The sequence below is a fragment of the Aulostomus chinensis genome, chromosome 19, assembly GCF_037954235.1.
Source record: "Aulostomus chinensis isolate RoL2024-O1b breed Wild chromosome 19, RoL_Achi_v1.0, whole genome shotgun sequence".
Taxonomy (NCBI): Eukaryota; Metazoa; Chordata; class Actinopteri; order Syngnathiformes; family Aulostomidae; genus Aulostomus; species Aulostomus chinensis.
This window is the reverse complement of record NC_141338.1, coordinates 12009370-12024779: the sequence shown is the minus strand read 5'-3', so window position 1 is coordinate 12024779 and position 15410 is coordinate 12009370. Positions and strand designations below refer to the sequence as shown.

The following is a 15410-nucleotide window of genomic DNA, read 5'->3' as shown; positions in this document are numbered from 1 at the left end:
TCTTGATCCTCAGAGGACAAATCACACAAATTTAACTTCTCTTTAAATCCTTTTTCATCACAAGCTCCGGGTCTCTGTGGTCAGTCCCCCTCCTCACCTGTCCTGAAGAGCGTCCACTTGTAAGGTCTTCTGGCGTAGCTGCTCCTTTAGGGCTTCCAACTGGCTTTCCAACTCTTTGATGGCATTTCCTAAGGATGACATCACCTGTGTGTGGTCGGCGAGAGCCACTGAGCTCTGTGCCTGAGCTTCAGCCTCCTGCTTCAACAGTGCGATCTCCTCCTGAGCACCTGAGTACTTCTTCTCAGTCTCAGCCAACAGCGACTGCAGCTCCTCCACCCTGCTGCTCAGAACCTGGGCTTGTTGCTCTGAGGAGGGAGAGGAAGCTGCGCTGCTCTCAGCTCGGGCCTCAGCTAGCTGTTTTTGTGTAGCACATAGCTGACTCTTGGTTTCACTGAAGGAGTGTGAGAGTTCCATCAAGCGGCGCTGCAGACCAGCGATTACCTCGTTGAGCTCCAGCTTCATTTCCTCAAAATCTTTGGCTGCTGCCTCCACAGGAACAGTGCCCCTAAGAGCCTCCTAAACAGGAAGAAAAGATTTAATGATGAAAAAAACTACAGAGATTCAAATGAGAGAAACTGTTGTATTTGAACCAAATGTGGTGCCCCAGAAAAAGAGGCCAATATTTACCTGTAGCACTCGAATCTCCTCTTGCGCCTCCTTGTAGAGCTCCTCAATCTGTGTCATCCCCTGTTCTTTCTCCTTCATGCTTGCTCTTTCCTTCTCCAGCCTTCTCAGTGCCTCCTCCAGCTGTCTGACTTGCTGAGCTGCTTTCTCCTGCTCAGACCCCGATTGTACCAGCTGTGACTTCAGCTGTTTGACTTCCTGTTCGAGCATGGATCTACGTTTCTCCGCAAAATCACCTCCTCCATTTCCCATCTGCAATCTCAACTCCTCCACCTCTTCAACAGCTTGGTGGTATCTCTCCTGAGTGTCTGTCAGCTTCATCTGCAGCTCGGCCAGGCTCTCTATCAACTCTTCCTCTCTTCCTTTCTCCCTCATGCCTTCCTCCTCCTCTCTTTCTCTCCCTTTCCCCGGTTTCAGCTGAGCTTGAAGCGAGCGGTTCTCTTTTCTAGTTTCCAACAGTTTTACCTGCACATTCTCGAGGGCCTGACGTAACAACCTGATCTCCTCTTTGCTCCCTCCTCTCCCTATCTCACCATCTTCCTCTTCAACTCCACCACCTGAGCCGTCCTCTTTGTCCACGAGGGTGGAGGAAGGTGCTGGAGCTGGCAACTCTAACTCATCCTGGGTGGAATGGAAGGAAGAGTTGGATGCCATACTATTGGGACGACTGGTTTCTTTCAGGTCCTCATTTCCTTGGAGCAATGGATGTTTCTGTGAGGTGAAGAGGAGAAGATTTTGAAGGAGGGTGAGAATGAACTTTGTACGTTTTCATGGTTTAACATGAATGAAAGGGTTACTTACTTTCAGTTTACTTGCGAGTTGTTGGTTTTCCAAAGTAAGAGCAGTAATCTTGGCTTGCAGAGCAGAAACTAGAGCTGAAGATGCTGTTAAGCTGTGCTCGGCCTGCCAACACACAATTCATACGCAGAGGCATACGTAGACATAAGTTGAGGACCCCTAGCTACCAAGAGGAAAACAAAACGAGTCGTGACATGTCTTAAGCTCAGGTTAGACCTCCTTCAAGAATGCTGAAGGTGAAAAAGTTCAGCACTACATAGATGTCTGGTGTCACAGGAGCTATAAAGTTAGAAAAGCAGCGTTCTTTCAAGATGTTACCAACTCAAAATACTTTCAGAAAATTTAGAAAGACACAAAAGTGATGAAAGTGAAACAAAAGAGAATGTAAATGTGTCCAACTACAAAAAAAAACTTTGAGAAGTTTTTAGGAAAGTTTGATTGGATAAATTAGTCATTTAGAATATGTTAATACCAGCTGTGCTGGATGCATGACCCACATAACAGTGTGACATCACAAACTTAGCCCTCATTTTCTGATGTAATCACCACATCTGTTTGAAATGGTCCCTATGTAGCGTACATGAGTCAGTGAGGTATTGGGGGTTTTATTACCTTTGTATCCAGTCCAGAACTAGACACCGTCTGCTCCACCGTCTGCTTCAAGTCTTCGATTGTCTCCAACAACATGTTTCTCTCCTCATGGAGCTTCTCAAACTCCTCTTTGACTTCATCCTCCTTTAAACGAAGAAAAAGGGAGGAGAGAGGAGTGGGAGTGGAGTAGATTATAGACCAGGGAGGGCAGAGAGGGAGAAGGTGAGAGAAAAAAAGTGTCCCAACTGGAACCTTGATCCAACCCTCTGGTACATTTTCAGGAAACAAATTTAGATGAAAAAACATCTGATAACTATGACTTAAACAGTTTTTACAATGAATGATATGTTACATCAGGGTCAGCAGGAATTAACCTCACAATATCAAATGTCTTTTTCCATGCTCTTCATATAATTTTTTTTACTTTTCTAATTTTCTTATTGTTTCCTTGGATATTGGAGAAAACGACATCAGTGGTTCAAATTAAACAAAAGTATTCTAGTTCATCGCCTTTTTTATACAAAGATGTTCATGTAAAGCTGACTGAATCCAATCATGTGTTCTATGGTATATCTCTTAAAGCCAGCAGGTAAATACACCACACTCAATAACCTCTGACTCAGGGGTCATGGTAGGTTTGTATGTCATTGTTCAGCTTGTTTATTTTCCTTTGATGCTTTCTGTCTGACATTTCACAGCGTAAGAACAACTTTTGTTTCATTGTTTAATGCACTACAAGCTGTGAAATAATCTCAGAGCTCCATCCATCTGAAGTGCTCTTATTCTACTTATTTTGCTGTCTTTTGTGTTATGTATCATTACCTTGTAGTTGAATCTCCTCGGAGTGTCGCTTTTGTTGGAAGAAGGGGTCCCAGTGGAGGTGACTGAAGGAGAGGAGGGTCCAGATTTCTGCAGAAGGACAAAGTTGAAATTGTGCTACTTTTAACTCATAACACCTTGCTATTATTAGTTGGGGTGGGGGGCTGGGGGTGTGGGGTAAACAGACCAAATCTAGATCAGCCTCAACATGCTTTTGGGCAGCAGGTGTGTTATTCAGCTAACTTAAAATACTCTGTTAGCAATGTTGAAAACCAAATGGTGCATTTACATCCCAGTCTGATAAAGAGAGTATTCAATGTTAGTGTCCTGTTCAGACAGCAACAGAGCCTGATCCATCCTCATCGCTCTATTTGAATGCATCAAATACAACATCATATCATAGCACATAATAAATGACCATATCACTACATGGGCATCCTAGGACACACCATGACTTGGCTTCTGGTGAGAGACGAATACTATAGCTACAACGTGAAGAGACAAAGAAATACGGGTCAGACTACAAGTCTAATGAACACGCTGCAGATGGGCATTAATACAAAGAGTGACATCCTGACACAAGCGGACATACAGAGACATGCATTTACCTGCAGTGGGCTAATAGGAGGCGGAGGTGCTTTTCGTTTTTTGGGAGTTGTGATCCGTTCATCACTTAGCTTAGCTACTTGATCATGCTGAGGGAGCAGCAAAGGAGGCAGAGGGAAGGCAGCGAAAAGGAAGAGAGAGAAGTGGGATTCAGTGGCGGTTAGTAAAAAGGAGAGTCAATCAAGAAGTGTGTTTCTTTTCAAAAACAACTGTAAGACTTTTACATTTGAGATTGTTGATATTAACAAATTAACAGTAATGGATACTATCATAATTTGGATGACATGTAGCTAAACTAAAGAAATAAGACCAAAAAAGTTCAATATTTAAAAATCATAGTACTAACACATCTAAAGAATGGTATCAAGAATGATTGGCTTATGTTGTATACAAACATAAATTAGTAATTTTCAGAGACAGAAAAATTAAGAAAAAGACAAATTTCTTACCAGAGGACTTTTTGGAGACTTGGCATCTGTAAAATGTGTCAGGACAAACATTAAAGGTGGAGTGTAAGAACCAGTCATTTCCAGTTTGACTTCTATAATCTCTACCTCTCACCTCCCAAGTGTATTAGTGCATGTGTGTGAAACATGTAGACTTCAACTCAGAAAGTGCAGGTCCAAAGCTATTTGGAAACGCTTGAGCTAATGAACTACAGGGCTAATTACAGTAAAACTCCAGCAGATGGCAGTATTGATTCATGTTGCGATTTGAGCAGTAGGACTGACAGTCACAAAATAATGTTTAAAAGTTTCGAGTTGCTGTCATCACTCTCTCCTCTTTCAGTATGTGTGTGTGTGCGTGTGTATGTGTGTCACTCCCACCTGAGAACTGCTGTCTGTTCAGAGCAGCAGTGATGGCAGTTTTGACCTCAGTGTTGGAGGACAGTTTGGCGTAGTGTGCAACATCATGACCTTGTGAATCTACAACTGACAGGTCGGCTCCTCGCTGAACCAGGACCTCGATGACAGGAACTGAACCAGACTCAGTGGCGAGCATCAAAGCCGTCCTGCAACATACAGGCTGTTACTGTATATTCACACAAGACTTGGTAACGAATGGAACTCCTTGATTCTCTGTGGTTGTGTTACTACCTGCCACTGTTGTCTGCAGTATTGATATTAGCTCCACAGTCCAGTAAAGTGCAGCACACCTCAGCATAGTCGTGTTTAGCTGACAGCAGCAAAGGGGTGAGCCCCTCCTTTAGGACAAACAAGACAGTGGTTGGGTTAGAAATGACTGAAATAATCCTAAAGGGACCACATAACACAGATTTATGAGAACACCCACACCCACATAACTAATCAAGTGTGACAACAGGACATGGGCCTAAACACTGAGTATGGTAAATGTCAGTGTGGTGACAGAAATCTCAGATCCATGTGAGAAAGGAGTGAATGCCTTGCAAATCCATTTCCCAGAAAACTAACAGTGAAGTTGCTCCACTCAGAATGGGAAAGGAAAACCCCTAAAATGATATTTACAGTTCTAAATGAATGGGCTCTAAACATTTATAGCTCTGAGCTGCTCAATTGCAGCCATGTGGTGTATTTTTTTCCCCATGAATGACAGATGCTAACCCCAAGCATGACCCTCAACCTAGCTCTTAACCTCCTATGACCCAAAGCCTAAAGCTTTGATTGGCCAGGATGTTGGAAGGTGGTGTACAGTCTAGGAGGACAAGATGAAGATCAGGACAAGAACATAATCTTGAACAAATGAGTAATGAAAGCATATTTTCTTTACACAGCTAAGTAACACAAGAAAAAGTGTCATGAGTAGACCACTGCCAAGGCCAGACTTAGCCAAGTTAAACAGGTCAGCCATAAAATGTGACAGTTCTTCCCGGCCCAAGCTAGCAACATAGATTTAGCCTGCTTGCTAGCATGAGGTCATGAGCTCAAGTCTAGGACTCTGCTTATCACACGACACAGATTAATGATACCACAGGACATGTTTTGTTAATCGTGAAACAACAAGGAATCAGAAATCCTGCCCAGCTGGAGATGAGCACAGGAAAGTCAAGAAGCTGTCAAATGTGTCTGTGCAGTTTGGTGTTTTATATTACAAGACTGCTGCTTCCAAACACACCGCAGAGGACAAAACTATGTTGTGGGTTCCTTTGAGCTCTGCTGAGGACTTCACCAGCCCTGCGCCTGCTCTGTCTGTTCTACTGAATATTTGCTACTCTGAAATCTAAAAAGCAGAAATCATTCTTGTTCTTCCCAGCATAATAGATCCAGTGTGTGTGTGAGAGTGAACAGGTGTGTGTGGACACTGTTTCTACATGTGCCTTAACATACAGTTTAAAATTTTGTTAAAAAGGTGAAAATGGAACAGTCCTTTACAATCCTCAACAGTTGTCACTAACTTATTTGCTGCAGGAATAAATAAATACACAAGTGCATGCATCCACCCTGTGGATAGAATTCAAGTCTGATTCCTAATTTAAAGTTGCATATGTCCATGATGACTTGAGAATCAACGAGTGATCCGGTCGTGTAATTTGAATTCTTTTAGAAAAAAGAAAAAAATTCCAGAGTACAAGCTTTGTCTTTCTCTTCCTGTCTCAGAGTTCACTCAGCTTGGGTGTCATTGCTAGGACGTCAATGCAAATTCCATTTAACTAACAGAGTTCTTCCAGACTGATTCATTTCCACTGAAGAAGTCTACCACAGACACCTTGGTTTAGTTTTACTGCAATGTTTGAACTACACATGCATACAACAATTATCACCCCCAAGGAGGACTGTCAGAAGGATTATGTGAAACCTGGCCAGTGTTGTTGGAACCACAGGAATCAGAGAGACGACTTGTAGAAAATAGCCCAGCATCTAGTTTATACATTGGCCCTCCTTGGCTGCTGGACAGTCTTCCTGCAGTTTAGTGTGCAGAAATCTTGACTCATGCTGCGTCAAGTACAGCAGCTCGTCACAAACTGCCTCCAACGTGATGAAACCAACAAGGAGCCCAACTTCTTCTGAGATGTTGTTCGTATGTGAACCGCTGGGTTGACATGACCCCTGACCTTTTGATCAAAGCTTTCAGTGCTTTTACTGCACGCACGCACGCACACACCTAAGTGCCTTTACATTGTCACCTGCATGACTCCATAACCTTGAACAAAGAATATTGCTTTTCTTAATCTTTCAGGCATTTTCAACCCACTCAAACCAAAAGCATCAACAGTGCAAAAGTACAAGGACATGTCTGTCAGCTGAGAGTGTTTCGAAATAGATTTTTCTCCAACTAAAAACATATGGAGGCCTTTCTACTCCTTTGTTTCTGGGAAGAATAGCAAAATCTGAGAGTTTACATTACATGATTTTCTATAAACATTCTTTGTCCGACATATGTAAGCCCTGGCAGATGTTGCTCTTCTTGTAATATTTTGCTGTGTGTTTATTTAACTCAAATACACATCAGGTAGAGATATGTGTTAGAGCCATGACTACACATCCTCTTGAAAGTGGCACTCCAGCTCAATTGAGGCAAGTTGACAGGTTCAGTTGGAGCAGGAGTTGAACATGTTAGTAGGAATCATGTTGATTCATTTATTGTGAGATGTGAAACCTTGTGCTGGACTTGCTGTACAAGTTTAAGAGCCCAGTGGTATAAAGTGATGTATGCTGCAGTTTCACAAGTATACAGCTTGACACAAGCTTTAACAAGTAAGAGACTGCAATGCATTGTGCAAGAAATAAGAGTGTGTGAGAGTGCGTGTTTATCTCAAATGGGGCAGCTGTGGCGAAATAATAAAACTGGAAATAAATGGGCAACGCATTCTCTTCTCTAACATTTCTCTGATTTGCTCTCTTTTTTAAGAGACACACACACACATACACACAAAGTTGGTTAAAAACCACAGGCATGGAGCGTCAAAGCAATGGAGACCACATGTCTGCGGCTTGAGAGCGGAGTTCCCACAGTACTCTGACCCTCTACCTTGTAGGCACATACACACTTGCAGACACACAGTGATATTGATCAATCTTAAAAAATAATAAACCAGAGAAAACCTCAGCTCATGGACATCTTTCATGAAGTAGCTGTACAACTGTGAGAGACAAATGGGATTTGTTAAATGTAGAACAACCATGTTTAACCTTTGCTACCTAAGCATGAACACACTAAAATTGAACAAAACTAAACTAAAACTAGGGACAAAAGCTATTGGACAGTAGATAAATACAGACAGCAAATTATCTGTTGTGTCAATAGACAAATGAACATTAGAGAACATTCAAAGCATGTGAAATGATTGACTTCCCTTTTGGAAAAAATGCAGTAGAAAAGTGATATGTGTGAGACTAGACTGAATGAATGAAGCAGATTTTTGTGGTCTTTATTGTGTTTCAGGGCCCCTTTTACCCTGCCAGGGAAACGACGTGAGGAGAAGATACAGTGTGAGTAATAAGAGTGTACATACTGCATCTTTCAGGTTGACTGGACTTTTAAGTTCACACAGAAGTTGGACAGTCTGGATCTTCCCGCTGACAGCTGGTGATAAAATAAAAGAGTAGAAGAGAAATGAAGAAAATTCAGAAATTGTGTCATGGTTGAGTGTTTCGACTTTTTACTTCCCTTTTCGTTAACAAAATTATCCTACTACTTCCTATGACTTGCAACAGTCTAGTCAACAAGGAGCATAAAAGACATTTGTCTCCAAATTTTTTTTTTTTTAATTCAACACATGCAATTATATTTAAGAAAAATAATAACCAGCAATCTGTGAGGTTGTGAGAATCTTCCTGATACTCAAGAGGGTAGACAATTAAATCCACAACCCTGGACCCTGATACCATATTTAATCATTTCTTTCCAAATAGGGCAGATAATTTCGTCCACATAATATCAGAGCTTAAACCTAATCTTACAAGATATTTTCCCATGTTCTTATCCAAACAAACGAATCTTCAATAAAAGTAGTACTTGTAAAATAAACTCTCCATTCCTGAAACACTTACCAGCGTGATGCAAAGCAGTCTTTCCTGATCCGTCTACAATATCAATGGGACATTTACTCTGGAGGGGAAACAAAACGACAGTCAACGTTACACACAAATTATCAAAGATTATTTTCTGATAAACAGTACTTCTCGTCTCTGGCCCCTCCACTGTTGACTTACATTTAGTGAATTCTTACATTTCCCAGAACAGTTTTAACAACTTTCCTGTCCATCGATGTCTCAAATTGGGCTCAATTGTGTGTGCAAGTAACACCAACCGTTGACCACTTCATGTTGCTCACTTGCTCCTTGCATAGATGCATGCTTACTAATATAGAGTTGATAATAAGATCATACCTGTAATTGTTTTCGCATTGCACATTAACCTGTGAGGAGAACTGTATTGGCTGGAGTGTGTTGCTGAGGTGCTACAGAATGTCATGGGATCATGAGATCAGCAGATCAGAGAAGCCAGCGCACGCGCATGTGTGTGTGTGTGTCCTGCTGAGGTCTGCACACACAGACTGCAGTAATACAGCAGTCTAAATGTCTGCTATCAGGCAATTTAACTGAAAAATTAGTTAGTTGGCTTTGCACAGTTCTTGCTTCCGCTTTCAAACATTCCTATCCAGCAACACCAAGTGACACATCCAGGACAAAGTCTTTCTGGCTCATTAGGTCTTCTCTCATTACATCCATCTGCCTCTGTTCCATATTTATTGTGATTCTTCTTGTACAGCACACACACAATCACTACAACATTGTACAGCCAAAGATGATTTTGCAGGCAGTCGGTTAGATATACAATCCTGCAGTCTAAATCAGAGCTAGATCAGTGGTAAGTTAGATTTCTTACTAGATGGTTTCTAAAATATTTGAAATGTCAGACAATTCTGACCACTGATAAGATTGACATCTGGTTTGACAAAATGAATTTTTGATAGTGTCACAATCATTGTTTTCCTATCTTCCAGCTCAAACTGGGAGCTTATTATAATTACACAGCTTGGCGGAGTCAAGCAACTCATCATATCATTGGCCTTGGTGGTGTATTCATTAAAAGTAGCCCAGCCACTTGCAAATGAGTTTATGAACACAAGACAAACTGTATTTTTGGAAACCTCCTTCATTTCTGCCGGCTTACCTGGATGAGCTTTCTGCAGCACTCCACATGATTGTTTTTGGCCGCCAAATGTAACGGATTACAACCTGAATACAGATCACATACAGGTACTAAGACAACAAATATTATGGCAACAAATTAAATGTATACACACACATATACATACACACACACACGCACATTATATCTCTATACATACATACATACATACATAATGCATATATATATATACATACATATATATATATATACACATATATATACACATAATGCATATATACATACATATATATACACAATGCATATATACATACATATATATACACAATGCATATATACATATATATAAACACACACACAATGCATATATACATATATACATATATATATATACATATACATATATACACATATATATACATATATATATATACATATACATATATACACATATATATATATACATATACATATATACACATATATATACATATATACATATACATATACACACATATATATACAGATAGATAGATAGATAGATAGATAGATAGATAGATAGATAGACAGATATTTTTGTTTTCCTAGTACCCCAGTATCACCACAGTGCATACCTGCAGCGTCGGTGACTGACAGGTCGACGCCATGTGCCAGGAGGACTGATAGGCATTCTGTCTGACCACGAGCAGCTGCCGCATGAAGACTGGGGGCAAATTCATAGCAAAGAGCAGATAAACAGCAAGAACATATTATACACAGACTGTACATATACAGACCACTGGAAACTTGGATAAGGCACTGAGAAAGTGGGAAGTTCATTCTCTGCTCAGGACTACTGTTTCTCCATATGGAAAATAGTTTGCTGCTATATTTATGCTCCAAGTCTCATTTTTAGAACCATTAAGCCTGGAAAGAGAGGAAACAACAAGCCAGTTTCTGTCAAAAAGTAAAAAGGTTTCCTTCCAGGGTAAAACGCCATGTCTTATTTTCAACATGTGCACAAAAACCAAAGGGTAAAATCAACTGACTGTGGTCAACAGGTGGTTATGTGCTGAAATACTCATATTCATTGCAGAAAAGTTGACAATTTTATAGAGTACTTACAGTTGTCAGAACTTAAATGACAGTTAATCATTGTAACTGTGAATGTGCTAGATGAAGCGCTGTGTTTTGGAATGTAATGAGTCAATATTCCTTGTATGCAAGAAATGCCCTTTGTTTGAATTGTGCGTGTCTGTTTTAGCGTATGTGTTCAGGAGGCAATCAATACAACCTCTTTCCAGCTCACTGAGCAGAACGGAAAAAAAAAACCACATGCACAGATTTCCCTTGGTGTGTGCGGAGAGTACACACACATACCACACACACAAACACAGGCACACAGGCACACGACTCTGCCCACATGCCTTTCAATCAGGTTTTATCACCATAGATACTGTCGACTCCTCCTTTGTGCATCCTGAAAAGATTGGTGGACCAGTAAGATCCCAAACAACGACATTCATTATGATTTACAAAGGCTGTGAAGTATGCATCTGTATGAGTGTTTGTGTGTTCTTGTCGCATACTGAGAAAGGTCAATGACGTGAACTCCTGAGTGGGCAAAAAATCTGGGTTTGTTTCAGCAAAGTACCACAGAAAAATCACAGCAAAGACTACCTTCTTCTATTTTACCAGCATTTGTCCCTGTGTTTTGATGTTCCTCTCTCAGTGTGAGCCGCTGAACACACTGAGGTCAGCGGGGGGTGTTGTGTTTCGGAAAAAGAGGGAGGTCAAATATTAACACACTGAGCCTCTGTGTTATCAACAATCTCAACCGGTGAGGCAACGATCTGAACCGCCTCTGCAGAAATGAACTGGTTCGAAGCACTGGCTCTAAGGGAGGCTGCATGAATGGATTTCTAAATGTCAACCCTGTGGAACTGAGAAAAGCATTTTTATCTTTATCTTTCCACTGCCCAAACATATTTTACATTTTCCCATGGAGCATGAAAACAGTTTCACAAGGCCAAAAACTTGAGCAATTGTAGAGGTATAAGCAATCATTAATTTGAAAAGAAAATGCAAAAATTACAGCGACTCAATCATTTCGACCATTTCTTATCAGACTATTGTTGTTAAAGAGAGAGCTAAGGCTTATAAGGGATTAGCACCAAACTAGAGACTTGCTCATTTCATTCAGATATTTTATTTGGCACCATTACAGATCTGAGTGGACAGGTCATTCTTTGGTGATAGGAACTACTTGCCCCATCCTGTACTCATGCTACAAAAAGCCACTTTGATAGTTCAGGTCTTTGCTGTAATAACTCATGGCAGCGGGATGTATGTTGGGATTCACTCGTACAAGAAAAATGCTTACGCTGATTTGCCGTCACTGTCCAGCTTCACAGCACTGGCACCTTTCTTGGCAAGGAGGGACACCACCTTCTCCACCTCTCCGTGCTCCACCGCAGCAAGCAGGCGCTCGTCATTTTTGTTCCACTCATTGACCTATGGAAGACGAGTTGGAAAAGAGGAAAGGAAGACAGAGGGAGAGAGAGAGAGAGAGAGAGAAAGGTGGAGTAAAAGACAAAGAGTAAGACAGTTAGAGGTGACAGGAGATAATCATGGAAATTAATCAGTGGCAAATGGTGGAACAGGAGGTAGCAACACCACTATGACTCATTAATGTGTGGCGTGTGGTTGGTAAGAATTCATTACCTTCCTTGTGAGGACATCATTTATGCTGTGTTAATTCTAAGAGAACAATCATTGCCTTTTTCTAATGATAATAATATACTGCCCCAATGTAATGCATACTTCCCCAACACAGTCAGATGTTTGCAGACACATAACAAATGTCTGCAGCCAAAATTGATGATGCCCTTAGACATGAGTAATGTTAGTCTCTGCTAAAGCCCACACTAAACATTGGACATGCAGGCACATGCGCACACATACAGGATATTGATGAGGCAGTAGGACAGAAAATGTCATGTTTCAAAATTCAGTGAGAAATGTGTTCAATAATCGATTATTGACTGAAGTAATTAGGATTTTTGTTGGCCTATACAAGTAAAATACACATAAAAACATGTGCGCACACACACAAACACCTACACAAACCAAATGGGCCCACATTTGTTTTGCTGACAGGCTGTTCAGATAGAGAAGTCATACAGCATGATCTCATATACACACACAATCTTGCTACACTGGAGTCTGATGGCACAAAATAAAGCAAAGCACAGTTTTAAAGCTGGCTGGAAATCAATATTAGAGGATAAAAGCACCTTATTTCTTAAACATAGAGTGACTAATGGTGGTTACACTAACAGTGACAGATTAAAAACAAAAATATGAAATCAGGATAATAGCTGCTTTGCCATGTCTGAATCAAACCAGACAACCACTGTTGTTTTTGCCCAAAAAATGCCATATAAAAACAAATTTTAAAACATGCTCAAATAAAGAAATAAAGATAGGGAACACATTTTGTTCCTTGACCTGCAGGCAAGGAAGAACTGAAGATGTTGGCAGTTCGTTAGCCAGTGGTACCAGTGGCCTGCAACCACCTGTGCCTCTTAGGAAGCAGTACAGTATTAGACCTGACCGGGTAAACTCCCGACCTACAAATGATAAGGGGTGAACTCCTCCACTCCATAAACTGTTGTGGTGGCAAACTATTTTAGGGGAGCAATATGCCAACAAGGCAATAGATAGTGTAAATAGCCTGTATGGCAAACATCCAGTGCACTCGCTGCAATACATTTTGCACAGCTGGTGGAAAAAAGCAGGGCTGTAAAATCCCCTTCTGTCACTGAAACAGCTAGGATGACCACTGAGCTCTGCAGCCTGAGCCAAAGCATCATTACAGTGAACCGGTGAGGAAGTGCAAACCCATTCTGAGATTTGAGAAATGCTGAATGTGAGATGGTTGGTTTTCTTGCTTTGGAAAGTTGATTCTTATCCAGTTGTAAATGAATGCACACATAAACACACGATATCCGTGACTCCTTGTGATCAGGCTTCAAAGTGTGGAAGCAAGAGGTGCGATACTATTTAGAAGGTGGTGTAAGATGAGAATGTTCCGGGGGACAGGGAGGAGATTTTATATTAAGGCACTCCGCTGAGCCCTGGCAACAGACATGTGGTGAAGATATGTGATCTACCAGTGTCCTACAAAGTGTGGCATGAGCAGTGACAGGCATATATCATCAAGTATATCAGATAATACCAAACACAAGTGGGGTGTAATCACTGAAAAATAAAGATGAAATCATGGAATTCCTACATTTATAGTACATGCTTAAGTATGCGCATGCCTTCCTGTGATGTGTACTACCCAAACTTAGTGTATAGTAGTAGACATGCCAGCACAGTCAATCCCTTTAACATTGTGAAAAAATGATTTTTTTCTATAGTTCATAACTACCAAGGCCAAAGAAATACTGTGTAGTGTATTGCATATAATGTATTTTAATTACATTTTCTTCCTTAATACAAAATGGGAAAATGGGTTCTTCTTTTCCTTTCTTTTGTGAAATTGTGGTGCACTCAAGAACCGTGATGGGCTGTGGAAAACTAAATTGAGCTTGCAGGCATATCTACAAACGACACAAATTGTGGGCATTTGTACTTCTGACCCTGATGACCCCGACCATCTCATGTAGAAGTTGTTTTCACAGAGCTGGGTTGGATTCGCTTCCCAGTGAGTCTGCTGCTATGAAAAGGGAGTCTCATGATTTTCATACAGTCACATGCTGTTAAATCAAGAGCCATGGTGCACTGAAACAGTTACACTGACAGAAGAACTTGGAAACTAATGTGGTGCTTTACTTGCAAAGGCTTCATCCAAATCAAAGAGAATAAGAAAGACAGTTCAAGAGTGATTTGTTTACATTGTTCAACACATTTAATTGTAACAGAGGAAGTTTTCTTCATACGTCTGCCTAATACGCTTCTTATCTTGTTTAGACGACACCAGGAAGGGAGGACCTAGCTGTGACTGAGTGCATTTGAGAACAGCAAACTACACAAACCCGACCCATAGCCTGAATTATGGTGTGTGTCCCTTCAGCAATATTGCAGATATTTGAGAAATGAACTAAATCATTTGATGTTATATTCCATTCTTTTCTGGTGGTCTTGTTTGCATAAATGTTTAGCCATGTTAGCTGTGCCACGCTGTGATAATAGATGGATGATAATTTCCATCTAACACTGACATTTATGTGACACTTTTATGTATTTTTTAGATGAATAAAATGGTTATCTAATACCTTTGCCATCTCAGTTATAATAATCTAATTCTACCCACTGTAAGTTACTGTGTATTTCTGCAAAAACTGTTCATGGAGAGAATATAAATGCTTTTTAATGTACACTGCAATTCAACTATACACACAGAGATCTACAGAGGAAACCGAGCAGACACACAGTTCTCTGGTGACTTGCTTCAATAAAGATTTTTTTCATGCTATTGTAGGCTGTCAGGTCATTGCATCAGGAAACTCCAGAACATTTAGAGCAAATAAAAAGGCTAAGAAGTCCACTATCTTCCACTTGCTACTTATTGGTGACAGTGTCAACCCCTTCAACAGTTCCTGTGAATCTCCACTATGTCTAAAGTCTGATCTGACAGAACTGGGTACCGTTACTATTTATTACCGTGTTGTGTATTTCCTGCAAGGGTTTTTATGACAGACACACTTTACAACACCCATGCATGGCTATATAAACTTGCACTTCATTCTGGACAAAAGGATCACGTATTCATTTATTTACAATAGTTGTAACTCAGTTCACTACACTTATGTCAGGCAGGACAGCAGCTAAGTTTTGCAAAGTGTGTT

The 15410-nt window shown here is 40.7% G+C and overlaps 1 protein-coding gene and 1 long non-coding RNA gene across 4 annotated transcripts in view; one reads left to right on the top strand and one right to left on the bottom strand.

The window, feature by feature from the left end:
• rai14 (retinoic acid induced 14) overlaps positions 1-15410 on the bottom strand; it is a 37463-nt gene that overhangs the window by 3962 nt on the left and 18091 nt on the right. Inside the window, exons 3-16 of one of the 2 annotated variants that reach the window (XM_086187644.1) lie at positions 11936-12066; positions 10188-10276; positions 9595-9659; positions 8469-8526; positions 7931-8001; positions 4596-4702; positions 4326-4510; positions 3948-3973; positions 3501-3587; positions 2896-2982; positions 2095-2217; positions 1486-1587; positions 688-1395; positions 98-576 (exon numbers count right to left, since the gene is read on the bottom strand). In XM_086187644.1, the coding sequence (XP_086043770.1) occupies positions 98-576; positions 688-1395; positions 1486-1587; positions 2095-2217; positions 2896-2982; positions 3501-3587; positions 3948-3973; positions 4326-4510; positions 4596-4702; positions 7931-8001; positions 8469-8526; positions 9595-9659; positions 10188-10276; positions 11936-12066 (2318 nt within the window). The remainder of the gene's footprint in view (positions 1-97; positions 577-687; positions 1396-1485; positions 1588-2094; positions 2218-2895; positions 2983-3500; positions 3588-3947; positions 3974-4325; positions 4511-4595; positions 4703-7930; positions 8002-8468; positions 8527-9594; positions 9660-10187; positions 10277-11935; positions 12067-15410) is intronic. The other variant, XM_086187645.1, reaches the window with a different exon arrangement.
• Positions 626-14971, top strand: LOC147244092 (uncharacterized). 2 transcript variants are annotated; one of them, XR_015110424.1, is made up of 3 exons: positions 626-1429; positions 7861-7907; positions 14533-14971. It is a non-coding gene; the product is annotated as an uncharacterized LOC147244092 (long non-coding RNA). The 2 variants fall into 2 exon arrangements; XR_015110425.1 differs by lacking the exon at positions 626-1429 and adding an exon at positions 4333-4552.